This window comes from Tiliqua scincoides, chromosome 3, assembly GCF_035046505.1.
Source record: "Tiliqua scincoides isolate rTilSci1 chromosome 3, rTilSci1.hap2, whole genome shotgun sequence".
NCBI lineage: Eukaryota > Metazoa > Chordata > Lepidosauria > Squamata > Scincidae > Tiliqua > Tiliqua scincoides.
In genome coordinates this window covers 103,502,928-103,519,009 of record NC_089823.1, presented here as the reverse complement: position 1 = coordinate 103,519,009, position 16,082 = coordinate 103,502,928, and the positions used below count along the sequence as shown (strand labels likewise).

Below are 16,082 nucleotides of genomic sequence, written 5' to 3'. Positions count from 1 at the left end.
GTGCGGCCCTCCTGTAGCCTGAAGTGGTGCAGTCCGGGCAGAGCTCTCCCATCTGCGCGTGTTCCTTTCCTCCCTTCCGCCCCACGCGAGGCCGGAGAAAGGGACACGTCCTGCCTGGGTGAGTTCAGCCTCCCCGGCTCCTCCTCCCCCCTCCCAGGAGCTTCTGAAAAGCGCTCTCGTTGCCGTGCCGCCGCGGAAGCTTGTCCTCGCCGCCTTGCCGTAGCCGAGACCTTCCCGGCGTGAGAGTTGAAGAGCCAGCCCTCCTCCCCCTCCGCCGCCGCCGCGGTTGTGGCAGCCGCCTGTGGATTGGAACGTTCACGCTCGCGGGATTCGAAGGCGACGTCACAATGGCTCAGAACGTTCAGGGGGTGACACTGTCTCTCACGCTGCCCATCACTTGCCACATTTGCCTGGGGAAGGTAACGGCACCTGCGCTCGTGGGGATGATGCTGCGACCCTGGAGGGACCCGCTCCCTTTGTATAGGGGCGGCGGAGTTCCTTCTCGGGAAGGCTCGTTCCCTGGCTGGAAGCTGGGCGCTGCTCCTGCCCTGTGTGAATGGAGGGGCTGCTGGGAAGGGGGCGGGGGGCTTCTCCTCTCCCCCTCCCTCCCCCCTCTCCTTTTGTGAATGGTGGCTCCTAGCTGGGTGGTTTGCTATTGGATGTATGTGATGGACTTACACGTGGTGGTGGGGTATGGGTGGTGGGGGGTGAAAGGGTGCCAGCTCTGCAAGTGACAGAGTAGGCCACAGGATGCAGTGCTCAACCCTGGGCCAGCCAGGCACACGCTCACCGAAACGTCTCAGAGAAGACCCCCCTTCTCCTTGCTTCCTCTTGCCCTTGAAAACTTTCCTGAAGGTCAGTGGATCCGCTGAGTTATCCTTGATTTTGCACCTTCAGGGGTTTCTATGGTTGACTTACTAACACCGGCCCAGATTTATGGTGCCGTTTCAGGGCTAGCTGATGTGACCGTTGCCTTGTGTTGAGGCCTGTGGGCTGAATGCGGCCCCCAGTGTATCTGGCCTCTTGTTTATAATTGGGCTCTCCTAGCTTGACAGTGGGAAATATAGATTTCTTTTTTGTGAGGGAAATATAGATTTTTATTTTAAAAGTTTCATACTACAATAAATAATACAAAGGAAAAGAAACCACATTTTACATTTTCAACTACAGTCACGTTACATCAACTGTTTAACTAGAACACAGATACATCACGTTATAGGTGGATTCGCCCCATCTAACCACTCCCACCATTTTTTCCACCTGTCTCTACCGGTTCTTACCCTTTTGTAAGCCGCGACACCGTATACTCTGGAGACCTCAAAGTGGACCCATCCCTGCGTGTTGGTGGACTTTTTCTCCTTTATTTCTTTGCCCCTTTGAATGCCCACTGCAAAAAGGACATACAGATTTATCAATCTTACCGTAGACCGTGGCACCTCGCACCTATCGTCTCCTCCCCTCCGTTGTACCGCATTACTTGTCCTCTTGAGTTCCCTCATACCTCCCGCCGGCTCCTTCCCAGAGATGGTAGTCTCCTAGGCCTGTTGGGCCAGTTCAGGCCACTTAAAGGCCCTCGCTACGCCCCTCCACAACTCCTTCACTGGCATGCACTCTTGGATGAAATGGGCTACCATTTCTATCAGCGGCAGGGCTCCTACCAATCTAGAGAGTGTCGACCCCGAACAGGTCAGCCTCTTGCACCTCATATCTTGAAAGTAGGAACAAGATTTGCATAGATTCTCCTCTGCAGTTAATGAGTTTCTAGGTGAGAACAAAGTGCTCAATTTTCTCCATCTACTTCAGGGATCTTCAAACTCTGGTCCAGGGGCCAGATGTGGCCTGCAGCGAGCCTCTATCCTGCCCATGGCCAGCCTCTGATCATCTGAGAGCCTCTGATCAACTGAGGGTGCAGTCCTAACCCCTTATGTCAGTGCTTTCCAGCACTGGCATAGCAGTGCCAATGGGACGTGTGCTGTATCCTGCAGTTGGGTGTCACTCATGGAGGCCTCCTCAAAGTAAGGGAATATTTGTTCTCTTACCTTGGAGCTGCATTGCCCTTATGTCAGTGCTGGAAAGCACTGACATAAGGGGTTAGGATTGCGCCCTGAAACCCTCTGGCCCAGTTGACCAAACACAACCAGAGTTGTGCTTGTGGGGTGAGGGAATGGGGGTCCATTTAAGTGTGTGCTTTATTTCTTGGGCTGTGTTCATTCTTGGAGAAGTCCTGGACATTTGAGCCCATTTATTTTATTCGTTCATCTAAGTTCCATCTCTAATGTGTTTATTTAAATTTTATATTTAATTTTTTTTCCGGCCCTCAACACTGTTCCAGATATTCCATGCATCCCTTCAGCCAAAAAGTTTAGAGACCCCTGATCTACTTAATGACATCACTTCCTGCTTAATGATGTCACTTCCAGCCATCAGCAGGTAGCATGAATGCTAACTTCCACTCCACTATATGAAAAGAGGTTGACACCCTGGTTTTAACCTGTTTCCCCTCCCCACCCTATGATTATACTTCTGAGGCACTGTGTCTGGGTGTTGCACACCTATGCTGCCACAGGTTCCAGAGCCCTGGAAAGCTTGCTTACGGAAAGTGCTGTGGAGTCTCATAGTAATGCACACTTTGCTCTTTTGAAGTAGCTGGTAGCCCTTTTAATGGTAAAGGTCCGCCAGCCAACTCTGCCACCGTGTGACCTGGGCAAAGAAGTTAAGTAGGGAACTACAACGTATTTTAACAACCTGCTGCCAAGTGTTGTAGAGTAATGGACTTTGATCTGCCATTTGTTTACATGCACAGCAAGGAGCTAATATGTTACATGTGCTAAAAGCACGATTGTCTTATTCTGTGGGTGTGTTTTTCAAGAATAAAAGGTAATGTAAATGTAGCTGTGAATGGAGCCCAGGCATAACTTCTGTACTTGTATTAAAATGTCTTTATTTATTCTATGTAACTCTTGTTTTCCCTGGTCTCTCCTCTTTTCTACCCCTTCTCCCTCAATGCTGAATGATCTTGTTATAGTTATAGCATCATTCAGAGCATATGCACTTAAAAGTACTGTACTGTAGATTTTTCAAAGGGGCTTAATCCTGTGCCAGTAGGCACAGGACAGCAATACAGTATATTCTTGCTTTCAATCTGTTTTATGATGTGATTCACAAAGGTGAGATTAACGTCAGGCATGCTGTTAAGCTTTGTAGCCAAGAAACTTCCTATGGGATGGGCATGCCTACTTAGAGCCTTCCATCTGAGCATCACTAGGGGAGTGCGGTGGGGGTGTGGGCAGCATAGGGGGGTGACACCACTATTGGCCAAAATTGATATTTTTGAATATCATCATGTTATATATAATTTGATTTGTAATTTCATGCAGAATGCAATGAAACAAACTGCATTGAAATACCTCTATTCTATCACAAGTTATAGCCAAAAAAACAGTGGAGTGGGGCGATAGTGCATCCCCACACCCACCTCCCAGGGTGTAGCCCTGCCCACTTCATAGGAGGAGATCCATCATAGGGGTGAAGCGCTGGCCTCCAACACCAGGCAATGCAAACCCTGGTGATGCCACTGCATCAGATATGGGCTGGTAGGTGGTTACCTATTGCAGGTTATGATGGATGAAGGCTGGTTTGCAGGACGCTTTGGTAACGCATGTTTGGCCATGCTATCAAGGCATGAGACTGCCTGCTTCAGGCTAGCAGACTTGGGGGGTACCTTTGAAGAGCAGCAAAATGTCCATTTATAACAGGGATTTGGATTTTCTATCTGGGGCACCTGTCTGGATCTGTCTTCTGTTTGGAAAAGTCCAGGAACAACTCCTCACTGAGTGTTGTGCGCGCCTCCATATTACCTCTGTGAATCGGTTAATGCCTTTTAATAAAGAAAACTTTTGCACATACACAAATTTTCCCCACACAACTGTATAGCACTCTTCCTTTACCACCCCGCCTAAGGTTGCTGACTCTCAAATGTTGTCCAGAAGTCTCCAGAAATGAGCACTAATCGCTAGGTGACTACTAGAAGCAATCTTGGTGACTTTAAAAAGGGTCTTCAGAAATTTCCAACATTATGTGCGGGTGGGGAAAAAAATCCTGAAGAATAGCTTCAGACAAGGTTGGCAACCCCACCCCGTATATATATGTGTGTGTGTGTGTGTTAATGGTATATGCTGGAGTGGATATTAAATGGACAATAACAAACTGCACAGTGATTTTTAGGCATTCCTTCCCCCCCCCAAAAAAAAAATTAAATAAAATAAATCCAGTATCCATAGAGTGTAAATTCTTTGAGATTTTTGCTTATAGAGGACACAAGGATAACTAGGGGTCATTTAATGTAAAACATTAGCATTCATAAATCAAACTAAGAAAATTGTATTGTATGGAGGATAGAGATAGGAGAGTTTGTGTCCTATTTTTTACTTTTTAAAGTGAAAACGTTGATGTTTATATACAAGTTACTAGACATTGTTGTCGACAATGCTGAACCAGCTCAAGTGGTTTCAGTATTGATGTATCAAATAGCAACAGTCAGAATTACAGTTACTGAGAGCACAATCCCAACCTTGCTTCTTTTTATCTCTGTCTGTGTATGATTATGACCTGGGGCTCTAGAGAGCCTCCGCCAACTGGTGTTTCCCCCTCAAATGTTTAGGAATGCATGTTGGTTCTGTAGGTTGCTGAAGTCCCTGCAATCTGTGCTCACAAAGTTGGACATTGCTCACCAGGCATGTATTGTAAACTTGATAAATCCCTTGTTTTTCAGTCCCTGAAACTGGCTGATTAAGGAGCCTCTGGATGGTAGACTGAATTCTGCTTGTCTGATGCTTGGTGCTGGCTTCTTCCCCTGTTTCTAACAGGGGACACCAGTATGTCAGTGTCAAGTGCAACTGTTGCATAAAGTATGAAGTGGATCTGATGCAGTTGGGGAGGGGGGGAAGGAAAAATATTGTCTTCAGGCAGGAAGTGTGGTCTGGAGGTTGAGCTGTTGCCTTGCCTGAAGACGCAGGATCAACCTTGGTTCAGCCATGGATGGGAGACTGGTGGTCGCTAATAGAGCTTGCAGAGGAATGTGAAGTGTGTGGGATATGGTGGAGCTGACTGATAAAAGATAAAATCTTGAGAACTGGCCAAGGTGGGATCTGCAGCGGCCTGTGAAGGCTTAGAAGATATAATCATGCAGCCAGCTTGATGACCACACATTGAAAGGGAGACATTGGGAGAAATTGAGGATTCTGTGAATTGTATATAGAACAATAATTGTAAAAAACCCCACTTTTTAAAAATGGGGTTTATAGTGTCTTGAGAAATCTTGAGAGAGATGGTATAAAAATCCCATAAATAAATAAATGATATTGTGTGCAAGTATATAACTAGAGCAAGCTGACTTTGCGTCCTATGTACTGGAGACTATAGCTGCAATAATATTTGAAGTACTATGCACATTGATAACACAGACTAGCAAGAAAACAAGTTCCTGCCCCGAGGAGCTTACAACCTAAAACTTGCCACAGGGGAGGCAACAATGATACTGTCCTTGTGAAGGTCCTATAACTTGTCTACAAGTCTAATTTTATTACTGTGAATTTATTATTTTATTTTATTATTGTGCTTGGAAAACCATTATGCCTGAAAAGCAAATCGTACATGTTGTTGTTTTTTAAAAAAAGAGGGACAGAAGGAAGATGGGAGTCAGGAAGATTATGCATTCAATTTGGTAACAAATACTTAGGCTTAATTCAGTGGTTTTCAGATTGGGGCATCGCGACGCCCCAGCCAGAGAGTCCTGGCCACTTTCCCCTTAAGGGGCAGGGGGAGGCAGCAATGCAGTCCCCAGGATTGCATCATTAAGGGGGCTGCTGGGGCTGGCATTTACTTACCAGCCCCTGCAGCAGCCTCCCAGGGGTGCGGGGAGCCCTGCATGAACTTCTGCAGGGCTCCCCGGGGCTTAAAAAGTGAAAGCGGAGTGATCACGCTCTACTTCCGGTTTTGCAGAAGCAGGGCATGATCGCTCCACTTTCACTTTTTAAGATCTGGGGAGCCCTGCAGATGGTTGCACAGGGCACCCCGCACCCCCCCCCCCGGAGGCTGCTACAGGGACTGGTAAGTAAAGGCCAGTCCCTGCAGCCCCCTTAGCAATGCAATCTTGGGGATCGTGTCCCTGCCTCCTCCCCCTGCCCTTGCAATGACTTACTGTGGCTCAAACTCTCCTAGTGAGTTTGAGAACCGCTGTCTTAACTTCCACATGAGATAAGGGGTATAGATCAGTGTTTCTCAACCAGTGGTATGGGTACTACCAGTGGTACTTGAGGTGGTGTCTGGTGGTGCTCGCGGGACCCTGGATGCTGGTTGCCTGGCATCAAGACCAGGAACAAGACACAATATACGGCAGTTATCTGATTTTTCTCTGTAAACCGCTTTGTGAACTTTTGTTGAAAAGAGGTATATAAATATTGTTAATAACAGGAGGCTATGCTTGGTGGGTGGAGCTCCAAAGCATGCTTTTCCATGCTGGAAAAAGCCCTCCCGTCCACCCTCAGACTCTTACTGCTGGTTGCTGCATTGCATCTGACCTTCCAACCCAGGACTGGTGATGATGTCATCGCCACTTACTTCCAATAAGTGCACTATGTGAGGACAAAGGAAAAATGTTGAGAAACACCTGTATAGATGATAGGAGAAGGGGAACAGGAATTCTCTTGTGCTCCCAGTAGCTCCAGATTTATCAGTAGCTGCTGAGCAAGCCTCACACATGTTAGAGGTGGCCAGCAGCTATATTTGCTAACGATGCTTTGTGTGGTCTGAGAAATCAATTAAACCTGTTGATTAATGGAAGAAAAATCTACTCCTGATTTACCAAGCAGCAATTTAAAAAAAAAAATTAAAGAAAAGGTAGCATCCAGAGTGATGCTGCTGTGAATGAATGTGGAGTCTGGACATAAGTTTCCTCTGAGAGTGGAAGGCATTGTGTAGGTGGACAGAAGTTAGTGTTTCACTTTGTGTGAGTGGAACACTCTTTCATTCCTGAAAATGTTGCTCTGGATGCTACCTTTTCACAGCTGGTGGGCATTCTCTTTCCCTCTTGCACAGGATGGAATACCTCTCCTAAGATGATGCTTTCTGTGTTACGCAACCAGCATTTTTGTGTCGCTATGAATGTCTTAAGAAAATCTATATTGTAATGTACTGGGGTGATGAGGTTGTTATGAAGCCGCTCCTTGTGATGTGCTTTCATTGAGATATTTGCAACAGCTAGGCTCTCTCAGAGGAGCCAAGAAATCAAAAACCTTAAGAACATAAGAAGAGCCCCACTGGATCAGGCCAAAGGCCCATGTCATCCAGCTTCCTGTATCTCACAGTGGCCCACCAAATGCCCCAGGGAACCACCAAATGCCCCAACCTTATCCTAGAAAAGGACAGACAACAGCTCTTTTGAAAGGAGAGGTAGAAGAAGCAGGGACCTATGAAAACTTAGTTCAAAAATTAATTACTAAGCAAAGCTTTAGGCTTACCCTAAGAAAAGATGGCTACTCTGGGTATTCCTTGCTTTTGTTGTTGCAGCTTATTCTTTTGTCTTTGTATTGGCATGTTAGTTTTCAAGTTGGATAGTCTGAATGAAAGCACAGAGTTTTTTCCCCCATCACCCACCGTAATGAGTCTCTTCTACATTACACCGAGCAAGTAAAATACAAGCCAGGTAGTGTAGTGATTTAGGACTCAGTCCTATTGGAGAGGGAGGTGGGGAGGAGGCATTCTGTGGTCGGGAGAGGTGGAGGGAGGGTGGGGAGAAGGCATGCTGGGGGAGGGAGCAGGACAAGAGGGAGGTGGGGCCTGTGGAGCTTTGCTCCACCAGATCCTGCTCCTCCATGTTGGGCTGTCCATTGCTGGGCTACTCGCTTTATTCGGGGAAGGGATGAAAGTCCCCTCCTCCTGAGGAGGCGGCAGCGGCTGCCTGTGACGTGCATTGTTCTGATTATTAATAAGGAAGGGACAGGTGACTGTCAATGGAACTAATACTATGAAAGTGTTGCTAAGGTAGACTGGGGTAAAACATCTGGGTTCAGCTCTATTTCTGATCTTTCTCTAGGTGTGAGCCAAGCTCATCATCAAAACACAGGTGTACACATGTGTAATGCTGCCCATGTCACAGTACCCTTGTAGGTCATTGGAGAGTTATGCATGTTGAACCAATGGTAGACAAGCACTTTTTTTTGAGATGAGTTTTTTATTTTGTCTTGTACTTCAAGACTCTAGAAGTAGAGTAGAACTTAGAAGCACACGTCTAAGACTTGGAGGAACAGAAAGTAACTTCGTTCAGGAACCAAAACAAGAGTGTTCATAGTGGGAAAAGTTACATGATGCAGAATTTCTCTGTTTAGTTCATTATGGAGTCCCAGCTCTTGACTCCAAGCAGAATTTTAAATGAAAGAGAGTTTGTATTAGTAATGTCTTTTAGAAACTTATTTCTGTAAACTGTTGGCTCCTTTAGGAAAATATATAAGCATCTTGTTAAGATACAAATGCTTATAACACAAGTCTCCATGGCATAAGCGCTTTTATTTTTGCCGCTTTTATGATGCAGCATATTGTATTAGTTATCAATGCTTGAAACAGCTCAGCAGGGTTGATGAAATGTATTGCCCCTTCAGGGAAAGCTTCTCTAATTTTGCCTGGCAAGAGAGAGGACAAACTGGCTGTGGTTTTGCACTGTGAATTTTGCAATCAATGTAATGAAGTTTAAAGACTATTGCCTACAATCCTTTAGCCCAGAGTCTTAGTCTTGGACTTTGCACAAAAATAACTCTGGTGCAGAATCCATACCTTGGAGAATCTTGGCTTTTATTTTTGGAAAGTTTCTAGTCCTTGGTATGATGGGAAAACAAGTGAAAAAGTCTGAATCCCAGAAGCTGTATTGTGTTAGACTGTTCCAGAAAAGACAGCAAAGCAACCTGTAGAATCTTAAATCTAAGCAGGTTTGTGAATCCCTCTTAGGTATTCAAGTCCTACACAGTGTGGACCTTCCTAACCACATCTTTTCTACCACAATTGTGTTTTTCTCCAAAAAATGTAAATTCTGCAAAATATGAATAACTTGAATAACTTCAGGTGCTCAAGCGATTACTGATTACAGGTTGAGCCTCATTATTCGCGTGGGTTCCATTCCAAGCACTCATGTGGATGACAAAAAATGCACTATAGCAAATCAATGTAAAAAACAAAGTTTCTTTGCTCCTGTGATTTAAAAACAGCCTTGCTGACCTTTGTGATGTAAGATAAGAGTCATTAAGAAGACAGTCCATCAATCAGTCCTCTACTTCTCTCAGTCCCTCCCTTCACCAATGCAAAGTGATCACCTTTCTTTCACTTGCTCAGGAGGGAGGGAGGGGTTGCCTGGAGAGAGAAGGATTGATGGATTGTCAGCCAGCTGCCTTCTCTCTCTCTCTCTCTCATTAAGGAGGCTATTGTTAAAGGACTGTTCAGTTTTTTAAACTGATTTTAAAGGGGTGCATTTTTCCCCTTCTCCAGGGATCAGCACATTCCTACTGGTTTGCAGTGGCCATTCGTGTTGAGTCAAATCCGTGTATAAAAATATCCGTGTATATCAAGGCTGGACCTGTATATCAGTATTCCTTACAACAACCCTGTGAGGTAGAACACCACCAGTATGGCAGTTGCACACTGAGAGGACAGCGACTTGCTTGAAGTCACGCCACAGGTTCAAGGCAGAGATGAGAACTGAACTGAGATCTCACTGGCTCATGCGCCAAGCCATTGTTACAGCATGCTACCTCTCTCTTTATGCAGGTCCTGGAGTTTCCTAATCCCGATGACTTTCTGTAGTTTCAGCTAGCAGGGGCAACCCCTGAACTTGCTTTGGTTTCTCATTTGCTTGCCGAGTGAGAAAGATAAGCCCATGGTTGCTTTGTGGCCTTGCGGCCCTGAGACGGCCTGAGTGTGTCTAGTCTCGGAAGCGAAGCCTGGCTCATACTGAGATTAGGGAGATCACCTGAATGGGAAATCATGGGAAGTACAGGCAGCTGCTACTCAAAATAAGATTCTACTCAAAATAAATGAGAGACCGACATAAGCTTGGTTTTGGTTGGTTTTATTTCTGACTGATGCCAAGTTTGTGGTGATCCTTCCCATACCCTAGAAATTTTTCAAAATTTGGGGGAACCTTTTGCCAAAAAGACCAACTATCTAAAATTATATTTGTGCAGTTCTTTGATGTCCTGAATCATTTCAAGTAATTCTTTCTCAAAGGAATACCTCGAAGAGCTAAAACTCAGAAATAGAAGTAGAACACGTTGTACTTTAAAACTCAAAGCAGATTAAGCCATTTTCTGCCCAACATTGCATATATGCAACAGGGACCAGATGTATACACCTGTGGGCTGGGCAGAAATGGGTTAAAAGGGGGCTGAACCCCAAACACACACACTCATCCAATATTTGCATGCTAGGACAAGATAAAGAAATCTTCTCTCACAGAGGGGTTTACTGCACAAACAAAAATATGTTCCATAGAGCATTTTTATGAGAATCCATCTCCAAAACTCACTCTAAAATTCTAGCTTTTTATCTCATCTTTGCTTTAGGGGGAAAAAAAAAACCCTCACAAAAGTATCCCAGAAATGTGTCCTTTCATCACCTGTTAATGCTGGGCCTCTGTGCTGCTTGAATGACAGGCAGCACCTGTCAATGGTACGTTCCCCACCAGGTGATGGGGAGGCATTCCTGGGTGGGGGGAGGTCAGGGGTAAGGTGGGGAGGAGGCATTTTGGGGCAGGGAGAGGGTCATAAGAACATAAGAACATAAGAACAGCCCCACTGGATCAGGCCATAGGCCCATCTAGTCCAGCTTCCTGTATCTCACAGCGGCCCACCAAATGCCCCAGGGAGCACACCAGATAAGAAGAGACCTCGTCCTGGTGCTCTCCCCTACATCTGGCATTCTGACTTAACCCATTCCTAAAATCAGGAGGTTGCGCATACACATCATGGCTTGTACCCCATAATGGATTTTTCCTCCAGAAACTCGTCCAATCCCCTTTTAAAGGCGTCTAGGCTAGACGCCAGCACCACATCCTGTGGCAAGGAGTTCCACAGACCGACCACGCGCTGAGTAAAGAAATATTTTCTTTTGTCTGTCCTAACCCGCCCAACACTCAATTTTAGTGGATGTCCCCTGGTTCTGGTATTATGTGAGAGTGTAAAGAGCATCTCCCTATCCACTCTGTCCATCCCCTGCATAATTTTGTATGTCTCAATCATGTCCCCCCTCAAGTGTCTCTTTTCTAGGCTGAAGAGGCCCAAACGCCGTAGCCTTTCCTCATAAGGAAGGTGCCCCAGCCCCGTAATCAGCTTAGTCGCTCTCTTTTGCACCTTTTCCATTTCCACTATGTCTTTTTTGAGATGCGGCGACCAGAACTGGACACAATACTCCAGGTGTGGCCTTACCATCGATTTGTACAACGGCATTATAATATTAGCCGTTTTGTTCTCAATACCCTTCCTAATGATCCCAAGCATAGAATTGGCCTTCTTCACTGCCGCCGCACATTGGGTCGACACTTTCATCGACCTGTCCACCACCACCCCAAGATCTCTCTCCTGATCTGTCACAGACAGCTCAGAACCCATCAGCCTATATCTAAAGTTTTGATTTTTTGCCCCAATGTGCATGACTTTACACTTACTGACATTGAAGCGCATCTGCCATTTTGCTGCCCATTCTGCCAGTCTGGAGAGATCCTTCTGGAGCTCCTCACAATCACTTCTGGTCTTTACCACTCGGAAAAGTTTGGTGTCGTCTGCAAACTTAGCCACTTCACTGCTCAACCCTGTCTCCAGGTCATTTATGAAGAGGTTGAAAAGCACCGGTCCCAGGACAGATCCTTGGGGCACACCGCTTTTCACCTCTCTCCATTGTGAAAATTGCCCATTGACACCCACTCTCTGCTTCCTGGCCTCCAACCAGTTCTCAATCCACGAGAGGACCTGTCCTCTAATTCCCTGACTGTGCAGTTTTTTCAGTAGCCTTTGGTGAGGGACCGTGTCAAACGCCTTCTGAAAGTCCAGATATATAATGTCCACGGGTTCTCCCGCATCCACATGCCTGTTGACCTTTTCAAAGAATTCTATAAGGTTCGTGAGGCAAGACTTACCCTTACAGAAGCCATGCTGACTCTCCCTCAGCAAGGCCTGTTCGTCTATGTGTTTTGAGATCCTATCTTTGATGAGGCATTCCACCATCTTACCCGGTATGGATGTTAGGCTGACCGGCCTATAGTTTCCCGGGTCCCCCCTCTTTCCCTTTTTAAAAATAGGCGTGACATTTGCTATCCTCCAATCTTCTGGCACCGTGGCAGTTTTGAGGGACAAGTTGCATACCTTAGTCAAGAGATCTGCAACTTCATTCTTCAATTCCTTAATAACCCTTGGGTGGATGCCATCAGGGCCCGGTGACTTATTGGTCTTTAATTTATCAACGAGGTCTGAAACATCTTCTCTTTTAACCTCTATCTGACTTAACTCCTCGGTCAGGAGGGGCCGTTCGGGCAGCGGTATCTGCCCGAGGTCTTCTGCCGTGAAGACAGATGCAAAGAACTCATTTAATTTCTCTGCCATCTCTAAGTCTCCTTTTATCTCCCCTTTCCCTCCCTCACCATCCAGAGGGCCAACCGCTTCTCTGGCGGGTTTCCTGCTTCTAACATATTTGAAGAAGCTTTTATTATTCCCCTTAATGTTGCTGGCCATGCGTTCCTCATAGTCTCGCTTGGCCTCCCCTATCACCTTCTTACATTTCTTTTGCCACAGTTTATGTTCCTTTTTATTCTCTTCATTAGGGCAAGACTTCCATTTACGGAAGGAAGCTTCCTTGCCCTTCACAGCCTCTCTAACTTGGCTGGTTAGCCATGCGGGCACTCTCCTGGATTTAGTGGAACCCTTCTTTCTTTGCGGTATACACCTCTGCTGGGCCTCTATTACTGTTGTTTTAAGCAGCCTCCATGCACTCTGGAGAGACTGGACTCTTTTTACCCTCCCTTTCAACCTCCTCCTAACCAGCCTCCTCATTTGAGGGAAGTCCGCCCGTCGGAAGTCAAGGGTTTTTGTTAGAGATTTGCCTGGTATTCTTCCCCCAACATGCACGTCAAAACGGATCGCAGCATGATCACTGTTCCCCAATGGCTCAGTAACGTTTACATCTCTAACCAGGTCCTGCGTACCGCACAAAATTAAATCCAGAGTCACCTGTCCTCTGGTGGGCTCCTTGACTAGCTGATCTAAGCCACAGTCATTTAGCACGTCAAGAAATCCGGTTTCCTTATCGTGACCAGAACACAAATTGACCCAGTCAATATGAGGATAATTGAAGTCCCCCATGATTACTACCCTGTCCTTCCTTGTCACCTCCCTGATCTGTTTCCTCATTTCAAGGTCCCCATCAGATTTCTGGTCTGGAGGACGATAGCACGCCCCCAGTATTACATCGCTGCACAAGCCTGGTAATTTAACCCACAGAGATTCTACGGTGGAGTCGGACCCACCTTCAATCTCTACTTTGCTGGATTCTATCCCTTCCTTAACATAAAGGGCCACTCCACCTCCAACACGCCCCTGCCTGTCCCTCCTGTAGAGTTTATAGCCCGGGATTGCGGTATCCCACTGATTCTCCGCATTCCACCAGGTTTCCGTTATGCCCACTATGTCAATATTTTCCCTTGTCACCAGACATTCCAGTTCTCCCACCTTTGCTCGTAGACTTCGGGCATTCGCATAAAAGCATTTATACACGGAATGCCCCAGGATGGGCTGCTTTTTCGCTCCTTTGTCCCCGCATCCTCTCATTGTGCCAAACCGTCTATCACATCCCATCACCCTACCTTTCCCAATTTCTTCTCCTACCCTGCCTTTGTCTTGTTGTTCTCTAACCTCCCCATCCTCATCCCATAGGGATGAGGAGTCCCGAACCGGATGCCCCTCGGCTCCTGTCGGCCTTCCCCCAGGGATCAGTTTAAAAGCTGCTCTGCCACCTTTTTAATGTTATGCGCCAGCAGTCTGGTTCCATTCTGGTTCAAATGGAGCCCGTCCCTCTTGTACAGGTCCCGCTTGTCCCAAAACGTTCCCCAGTGCCTAACGAATCTAAACCCCTCCTCCCTACACCACCGTCTCATCCACGCATTGAGACCCCTGATCTCCGCCTGCCTAGCTGGCCCTGCGCGTGGAACAGGTAGCACTTCAGAGAACGCTACCTTTGAGGTCCTGGCTTTCAGCTTCCTGCCTAAAAGCCTAAATTTGGCCTCCAGGACCTCCCAGCTACACTTGCCCACGTCGTTGGTGCCGACATGCACCACAGCCGCTACCTCTCCCCCAGCACTGTCTACTAGCCTGTCTAGACGAGAAGTGATGTCCGCAACCTTCGCACCAGGCAGGCAAGTCACCATGCGGTCCTCACATCCGTCGCAAACCCCCCTCTCTATGTTTCTAATAATCGAATCCCCCACTACAAGAAGCCCCCGACCCCCCTCCCACCGAGGAGTATCCCGAGTGCGCTCGGATACGGGCCCATCCCCTGGAGAAGGGATCCCCCCTAGGGGATTGTTTCCCTCCTCTCCAGGATGACGTCCTCCAGTCCCGAGACTTCCCACCCGGGCAGCCGAGGAGCTGCACGCCTGAGGTTGGGACGAAGCCTGATCGTCCCCGGAAGTCTCCCCACGGTCCTCCTCTGGCTGCCTGCGCTTCTCCAGGTCGGCCACCAAGGCTTCAAGGGAGCGGACGCGTTCCCTGAGAGCCTGGAGCTCCTTGCACCGAGGACACACCCATGACTTATGCCCCAGAGGCATATAATCATACATGTGGCACTCGATGCAGAACACTGGATAGCCCCCACCCTGCTGCTGGCTGTCTGACTGCATAGCTTTCTTGTTGTTGTTGTTGTTGTTTTATTAAGGGGTACTTTTAAAAACCCTACACTGGTTAGCAGCCCTCTTCTCAAGGGAAGAGGAAGGGCAGTGTATGGGGCCCTGGCCTCCTCGCCCTGCTGCTGAAGTCGCCCAGATGCTAAACTCTTGTGCCTTACCTGGCACTTAGTTCCCAGAGGCACTGGGTTCCCAGAGGCCACACGCGTCTGCAGAGGGCCTCACGCGATGGCCCGCCTAGCTTTATACTCCTGGCTGGCTCCTCCCCCCTCCTTCCTTCCTGATTGAAAGGGGGCTGGCCTTCCCAGATGAGTTTACAAAAGCTCAGGAAGGCAAATGGCTGCTGATGGGCGTGACCTACTCTGCAGGCTCCTGAATGGACTGCTTGGATTAGCCTAATGGGGCTCTTAATGGGTTGGGAATTGGCCCTTCCTAGGTCCTTTCCCTCCTAGTTCTGTTCTCTTAGGCTGGACTGTTTTTGTAACCTCAAGCTAGTTTTTATTTGGGTTTGTTTAATTATTTATTGCTCTCTAGATCCTGTGTCCCAATTTACTGACCTGTTTAGGTTATGTTCTAACTTAGATTAGGTTTAACCTGGGTTAAGTATAGGTTTAATTTAAACAAGTAGAAAAACCTGCTTTCCACTTTATCCTCCTCCCTTCCTTCGATTAAGTGCTACCTTAGGTGCAGCTAACTTTCAACTTTGATTTAAATGCCTGACCCTTGGGCTCTTACTCACGAGTAGGACTCTGCTCTTACTCACAAGTAGGACTCTGCTCTTACTCACGAGTAGGACTCTGCTCCTGCTCACGAGTAGCCCTATGTACCTCCCTTAGGTGCTAACTTTCAATTTTGATTTAAGGTTGCTTTAAAGGTAAGATTAAGGTTAGAAGACAGGGAGTTAGAAAGACAAAGCGTTAGAATGAGTACACTTACCTCCTCCTCCTGCTCCTCCTCCTCTCCTTCTCCAAAACTCAGAGGTCTCCTTGCCTTCTCCTCGCCCAGATGCTAAACTCTTGTGCCTTACCTGGCACTTAGTTCCCAGAGGCACTTAGTTCCCAGAGGCCACACGCGTCTGCAGAGGTCACTGGGGTGTTTCACACCCAGGAGAGGGGCAGGGTTGGCAGCCTTTCCAGATCCAATTCTTCCTCCCGTG

The 16,082-nt window shown here is 47.2% G+C and overlaps 1 protein-coding gene across 1 annotated transcript in view; it reads left to right on the top strand.

Moving 5' to 3' along the window:
- The first annotated feature begins 273 nt into the window (after positions 1-273).
- Positions 274-16,082, top strand: part of OBI1 (ORC ubiquitin ligase 1) — a 31,385-nt gene continuing 15,576 nt past the window's right edge. Inside the window, exon 1 of the mRNA XM_066621464.1 lies at positions 274-419. Within this exon, the coding sequence (XP_066477561.1) occupies positions 348-419 (72 nt within the window). The 5' untranslated portion in view covers positions 274-347. The remainder of the gene's footprint in view (positions 420-16,082) is intronic.